Raw genomic sequence first — 7,555 nt, 5'->3', positions numbered from 1 at the left:
ACATTGAAGTCGTTGCTGGCATTTTATGGTATCGATTGTTACTTTAACAGTTGAACCACTTCTCAACGGAGGCCTGACGTTTTCACGTGGTTCAGCCGGTGCATCATGTTTCAGGTGGAAAAACAAAACCCCAAACGAATCCATGTCTATAAAAAATGTCATTTCTTTTCATTTGGTGTTACAGGCTTGGCCTTTGGTTAATTCGACGTGCTCCAAGACATGTATCAGAGTGGGGTGGGTTTTATCTTGAAGTCTTTGCTAGGTGAAAGGGATGATACGTGGCAATTTGAACAACTGCCAGCAATTTTCAATCATCTCATAAACCAATTTAGGAGCCACAACTGAATCGCAGCTCACCGTGAACCACGAGTCGGTGCAGTCCTGTCAAGGGGCAGTGACGTGATCATTTCACATGATATCAAAACTAAAACAATATTGGACGAGGGATCCCTATATCTTCATTCTGCCACTGCTACAGCAGCTATCGATTTATTTGTGCTGCCCAGCCCATCCAGGCATGAAAACAGGGGCTCTTAGAGGAGAATAAACAGTGATAATCCATGTTTAAGCAGCTTAATATGAGGTGCTATACTCCCGGTGATTAATGGGTCCAGATTTGCTCATCTCTGCACACTGGTTTCGGATTCGTCAGAACCATGGCGCACTTATATCGGAAGCATTTTTTCCACATTTATCTTAAAAGCAATTTTAAAAAGGGTGAAGTCAAAAGAGGCACATTTAACCCCCCTGGGCTGTATCTCTGAAAAAAGCAATTTTTGTTTCATGGGAAATGTTTCGTACTGGGCCATTTAAAAAGTCCTCAAATCTTTCAGTGACCGGAGAGGCCGAGCCGCGGTCTTCAGAGGGAAGTTTTTTATTTCGCTTCATCATTTGATATTTGTGTACACGATGGCCCCGTCTAATGCTGCAACACTGCAGAGGCAAACCGTGATTACACATTCAGCAGTTTTCCGTGATTACGTCTATAAGCAGAAACTGAAGAACCAGAGATCTTTGAAATCAACAAATGTTAATTATTCAGCATGTCCTCGAGTGTCCCCCTGTTTTTCAGGTGCCTACTTGCAAACGTCACATCTCTTTCTGAGTGAAAAAGTTTCATCAGGCGCAGGAGGAGCGTCGCTCGACTCCTTCACCTGACACGCCAGATGTTTTTTCGCGACACGGAACCATCTGGGGAAGGCTTTGTCGGAAACCGGAAAGAGCGGGCTATTTAAAAAAGCAAGTGATTGGATGAGGTTGCTGAAGCCGGTCGGGAGAAGAGTGAAAAGACATCGGGAAAAGACTTCAGTTCTCTTCTTTGCTCTTCTTTCATTGAGAAAGTCTCTCCAGTGCAAGTAGTGAACCAATGACCGACCTCATTCGCATCCTGGCGGCGACCTCAGACATACCGCTTTTGGGTGTTTGTTCGTAGACTGTATATTACGATGGACGACACGACAGCTCCCAAAAGTGAAGTAAAAACATCCAGCTCGCCCCCTGGTGGCTGACTGCAGTAAAGGTCATAAACCTATTGTTCGTCAAGCATCTCTGGTTTCCAAACTTTCCTGCCGAAATGGACAGAATGATCTCAGATAGAGTGGACGACAATGAACGGAGGAATCACGATAGATTATTAAGCCTTCTAACTCTTCGCTCTGCTCGTGTTTCTGAGCAGTATACTGCTCAGTAGCCAACACTAATTATTGGGACATGTTGGAAAATAGCAGGGGCCTTTGCAGCGCCACCATAATCATAATTCCCTCGGATGGAGTCGACGATGTTAGAGAGAAACGTGTGGAGAGTGTGTAGCTGTGAAATCGATCCGGATCTAAAGCTGCAGAAGGAGTTTGGACAGTGATGCAGTACCTCTGTGGGTTGGGCTCGTTGTGTTTGTCTCTCTCGTGTTTAATCATTCTGTAGCGGCCGATGCGAACGTCCGGCCTGGACACCTTCATCCCGTTCAGAGTGATCCTGCAACACACACAGATACAGTATCGTTTAGAGAGAGAGAACCGGAAACAAAGGAAAAGGGGAGACGATAAAAAAAAGACGCAGACTGGGGAGGTTTTCGTAGAGAAACACAGCAGCGATGCTGCAACTATTTATTTCACTTTGTGTTTTTGTTGGGTCAAAATCAACTGATTAATCCTTGAGAGTATCATACGTCTTGCCAAGTTATAACTTACTAAAAAATACTTTTATCATGTTTTAATCTGTTTATTGAATTATCAAAGTGATTTATAACATGGCAGAGATGGTAAAAAACTGGCTGTTAGAAAGTCAAAGCCGATGTCGTCAATTACCTGGTTTGTGCAACCAACAATTCAAAACCGTGCTTTAACCAAAAAATGTAAAGCAAAATGACTCGAAAATGACGAATGATTATTACGATGTCAAAATAGTGTCAGTCAACGAATCGATTACCCCATAGGTTGTTTTGGTTATGACATTTTCACATTAATCGTTATGTTCAAGGAACAATCCAAAAGCCAAAGATAACATAAAACAGATGAAAGGACGCACATCCTCACATATGAGTCACTGGAACCAGCAAATGTTTTGGTAATTATGCTTGAACTTAAATGATAAAAAAAAGGATTAAAAAAAAAAAAAGTTGCTGGTAAGTTGACAACTTTTCCCACAGTTTGCTTCCAGAAGCAGAAACTTAACAGTTTCCCTCGGAAAAACAGCAAAAAAAACCCTGTAGATACCTGTCATACCTTTAAGGACTACGGATTGTGTGGATCTTTTTCAATTCGGCTTAGACCAAAGTCCCATTATTTCCCATGAAGACAGAAGCCGCAGTCGCTCAGTCAGCTGTGCGAGTCATAACAATGAGCACTACACTGATTCTCAAGTTCGACTAATTAATCTTCGACCCCGAACATGCTGACCTCCACAAAGTGGCCGCTCTGTAATGTCCCAAAGTTATGTAATTCTGCTCTCCGGCCTTCAAGGGACCGAAAAAAATCTGCAGCACTGCAGAAAAAAAATAAAATAAATCTGTGCTAAGGACAAGGACGTGGGGTTAGGGAATTAATGTTGTGATTGTTCACACACTGTACACGAGGTAGGAAAATTAATGTTGTGATTATTTACACTCTGTAGTCGTCTGTCACATCCCAATTCGCTGCTCTGTGTGATGACACGCTCCTCTTCTTTTTGGACTCTACTGTGCAGAATCTATTCGCTCTTTCTCTTTTGGCCCAGTACAGTATATTACAGTACATTTTGAGCAAGTTTCTTTCTACTCTTTTGTGCACGTGTCAGTGCGTAGACACACAGGAAGATAAATCCAAGCAGGCCGTGACCAAGCGGAGATCCCCCAGCTTTGACTGTAAAAACCTCAAAAAGAAACAACAACTCTGGCCAGACACTTTTATAACACCGGTGGAAGAAAAACGGTTCAAGTCTGGGAGCTGTGAACTTTACGGACACCGGCTGGGAAAGATGACGGGGATTTACAGTGCCTCGTAGTTACAAACAAAGCATGAGACTTTGAGACACAGCGGTTGCGTTGTATCACCGCTAAGATGCGACACAAGGGCAAATCTGCACAGAGATTTATGTCTAATGCAACAACAAATGGAGAACAGGCAACACAAAACAGCAGATCTCTTCCACATAAAGCCTGGTTAAAACCCGGGGGGTTGACAGAAGCATTGATATTCATACCTGCAATCATACGAAAGGATTGTGTATGTGTGTGTACTGAATGAGCAATTCCCATTCGCCGCCCCGCAACGCTCCGATTCCCGCCGACTCTCCGTCTCCACGAGCACTCATGCCTGATATTGCTCCTCAGCAGCTCCTCGTCGTCGTCTCTCCGGTTCAAATTCCTCCTCTTGTGTCGTAACTCCTCATCCTCTTCTGCCTCATTTTCTCCTCTCTTCTTTTCACGTCTGTCTTCATGTTTATTCCTACTTGTCCATGTGTTGTTTTTCTTCACTTCCTTCTCTACCCGTTCCCCCTCACTTTTCCCACTACGGGTTTTTGAAGGCTGACAACGCATGTTTGTACAGTATATTGTAGGTTAACCAGCATCACTTTGTGCTCATGTAGAAAAACAAATATTTGGATATATATCTATATCTATCTATCTATATATATGTATATCATTTTCATGTTGCTCTTCTTCCTCTATCGCTTTTCACATCCTCTCCTTCCTACTCAGCTCATCTTTGAGCATCTTCCTGTTTTCCCTTGCTCACATCCTCTTCTCTGTCCTTTTCACCTCTTCACTCCTGCTCCATGCTTTTTTCTCTTCGCGACTTGCTCATTTCACCTTCCCTCTCCTTCTCTCCTTCCTCTCAGAAAGCACGGCAACCCGCAAGAGAGGCAAAACTCCAACTCCGTCAAAACAACCCTCCCGTAAAATAAATTCACCGGAAATCTAACAACTAACAAATCTTCGCCTCTCAAGTCTCAGGGACTTTGCTGACTTGGCACGAATGCATAGATGACTGCCTTTGTCTGTCTGTCTGTGTGTGTGTGTGTGTGTGTGTGTGTGTGTGTGTGTGTGTGTGTCTGTGCGTGCACATGTGAGCATGCATGCATTTGCATTAATTTAGAGATTTATTATGGTGCAAATAATGTGAGAGTGAGCAAAGCTTCCTCAGCTTTTCAGTGAGCCAAGTTATATATTATATGCAGTTCGACATCTTTAAAATAATCTTCTTTGTGCTTGTTGCCCCGCAGAGTGTGAGGCTTGTCTGTGGTGATACCACAAATACTGATACATCAATAAATCAATAAATCAATAAATCGTATTTTACCGTTGCAGCTGGTCAAAGTGCAGCTAGTTTTAAATATGGCTGAAATCCTGCGGTTGCCATCCTCGAGAAGGGTCACAAGATGAAACTGAGGGGTCATGAGATGATTAATGAGGAAGGAAAGACTTTTTTATATTACTTTGCTTTTTGTGAAATATTGGAGCATTTGTGTTCTAATTTAAATGAAACCACCCGAAACTTGACAAGGTGCCCCAAGTAGACTTTACTCTTTAACAGAGTCTCGGATCTTACAGTTGTATAAAACCTTAGAGATTAAGTCTAAAAAGTCAATGAAAGATAAGTGCAAATATGCAAAAACTAAAACATTCTGATATGCATTGGGGTATGTATAAAGAGGCATAGAATATAAATACTCTAGTAAATCACAATTTGTACTCATACAGTATATGTTCATACGGAAATATTTCAGCACTGGAGAAAATAAGAACCAAACATCAACATAAAAATAATTTTAGAAGTGACAGTGATCCTTAGAAATATACATACACTGTAACAGATTGCGATAATATATCTCAGCATGTGGTCTGTGGGCGACTATGTAATTGGTAATGTGCAGTTGTGCGTTTAAATCCAATACATCACTCTCAGGAAATGTGCAGAAGGTGAAGAAAATTACAGCTGTACAGATGACATGATTTATAACGCGTGAAAGCTTCACAAAAGCGTGAGTGCACAGGCACCTCAAGTTTGAGAGTTTTGCTTCTCTTCTCTACCCTTCTCCGGTAAAGAACAACGACCCGACTCTGAAGCTGCCTTCGAGACTACAGACAGTTATTAAAAACCAAGTGTTTGCAAGTAGAACCTAATGGCAAACAGACAAAGTTACTATCTAGCTGGACAACTCAGTGGAACATCCAGCAGCTAAAGAGCGTTTGTGTGGTGGAGACCGAAATCGAGCTAAAACGATTAAAAAAAAATTGGACTGAAATTCATCAGGTAGACAGAAACATGACTTCAAATGAACGGTCATGATAATGCTGTGTTTTTGCGGAGTTGCCAGACCAAATAAATGAATGTTTGCCCGATGCATAAACCGAATCAATCATCTGTTTGTGTTGAAATGATCAGGAGCCGTTTCAACTCTTTGTGCTCAACGTCTGATGTAGGAAACTAAGACTGGAACTCAGCCGTGACATCGTTTATCAGGGTTGTTGGCAACGTCGGCAACAATGAAATAAAAAGAATAAAAATAACCTTCAGAGAGAATGGAACCGTTTTTGGCCTCACAAACAGAGATTTATCACTGTGTGTTTGCCCGTGTGAAATATCATCTGTGCGTCTTCGAAATCTGTACGCGTGCCTCGCTGCATCCTCGTTTCTCCACCTTTGAACTTCTCTGCCAAAAAGAACCTCTCTGAAAGTCCCATGGAGGGCTCCCGGAGAGCGGGCCGGCTCTGCATCGCCTCGTCTGGCAACAGGGAACTTTGCATGATGATTAAATGCTGGTCCAAGATGCTTGTTCAGAAATGGAAGACGCACACACACACACACACACACTGAAGTCAGTGCAAAAAAAAAGAAGTCTGATAAAAAACACCCACTTCAGCTGTGACCTTGTCGGGTTGTGTGTTCATGCATATGTGTGTGTTGTAATGTGCTGTGCAGGAACTTATCAACTAGCATCTCTTCATTCTTGTAGACAGCAGAGAATTGTGCCCTTGACCAAAGCAAAACTTCAGCTGGAGCAGAAAACACACACACACACACACACACACACACACACAACCACTCTGACAGTGGTGGGCAGAAACGTGGCGTGACAGCATCGTGTGAGTATTATGTAACTGACAGGACACGGAGGACACAGCGGAGTTGCAGGACGGAAGTCTCCGGCGTCCTCTGTGCGATGTGCACACATTCCGGAGCCGAATCATTGGACGGCCACCTCCACAGAAACACCCAGCAGGTGGGAGGCAAGCCCTGTAAAATTCCCCACTGCGGGGGTCCTCTGAGCACTTGTTTCGGGAGCTGTGATGGAGAAAATGAAAGGGAGACTGAAAGGAGAACACTAGTTTTCCAAGACTGAATCCGTATCAGGAATTGATGCCATGATGAGAGTGAAGCAACAGCCTCAGACTGCAATATGCTTATGAAACCATAGTGATCATCTTACAGTTGTGTGCCTCTGCCAACCAGTCAAGATGTCCGTCCAGACTCACATGGTAAAGACTTTGAAGGAGTTTAATAAAGAGGCTATAAGTGTATTAAGTTATAATTCGATCTCGTGTTTAACCTTTAACCACCAAAATCGAATCAGTTCATCCTTGAGTCCAAGTGGACATTTATGCCAGATGTAATAAAATTCCTCCGGGCGTTTCTCCCATATAGCATTCACTCGAACCTAAAGAAAACCTACATGTTGTCAAGACTCTGAAGGAATGTAATTAAAGGTCATAAGTGTATTTTGTCGTAACAAACTTTCAATTGACTGTTTCTCTTTGTATATTCGTTTTCTAAATGGGGTTGGTATCGACCGAAACACAAGAGATTTACAGGGAAAAGGAAGAAGGGGCATTTTTATTAGGGTTTGAACCATTTTGCCATTGTTGTAAGTGAACTAAAAGGCCCCATATAAATGCAGCTTGGCGTGAATCCATTAAATAGCACGGCTTACTTAACTAACAGAAGCACCATGTCCATTTGAAAAGCTCCTAATCTTGTGAAGTGGAGTGAACAGTCCAGCACTTCGCTCTCCTTAGAAAAATATCTGCCCTGCTAAAAGGATCTAGCATGAAAAGTTTCATTTGCAGCCTACGGCAAAG

The 7,555-nt window shown here is 42.6% G+C and overlaps 1 protein-coding gene across 4 annotated transcripts in view; it reads right to left on the bottom strand.

The window, feature by feature from the left end:
• b4galt2 (UDP-Gal:betaGlcNAc beta 1,4- galactosyltransferase, polypeptide 2) overlaps positions 1 to 7,555 on the bottom strand; it is a 124,088-nt gene that overhangs the window by 9,612 nt on the left and 106,921 nt on the right. For 3 of the 4 annotated variants that reach the window (XM_035634301.2, XM_047331826.1, XM_047331825.1), the window contains one exon: positions 4,728 to 6,761. In XM_035634301.2, coding sequence (XP_035490194.2) covers positions 6,410 to 6,761 — 352 coding nt within the window. In that variant the 3' untranslated portion in view covers positions 4,728 to 6,409. Of the gene's footprint in view, positions 1 to 1,866; positions 1,972 to 4,727; positions 6,762 to 7,555 lie in introns of those variants that run through there. The other variant, XM_035634297.2, reaches the window with a different exon arrangement.

The sequence above is a fragment of the Scophthalmus maximus genome, chromosome 5, assembly GCF_022379125.1.
Source record: "Scophthalmus maximus strain ysfricsl-2021 chromosome 5, ASM2237912v1, whole genome shotgun sequence".
NCBI classification, from domain to species: domain Eukaryota; kingdom Metazoa; phylum Chordata; class Actinopteri; order Pleuronectiformes; family Scophthalmidae; genus Scophthalmus; species Scophthalmus maximus.
Note: the sequence above shows the minus strand (reverse complement) of the source record. Positions and strands in the feature narration are given on the sequence as shown.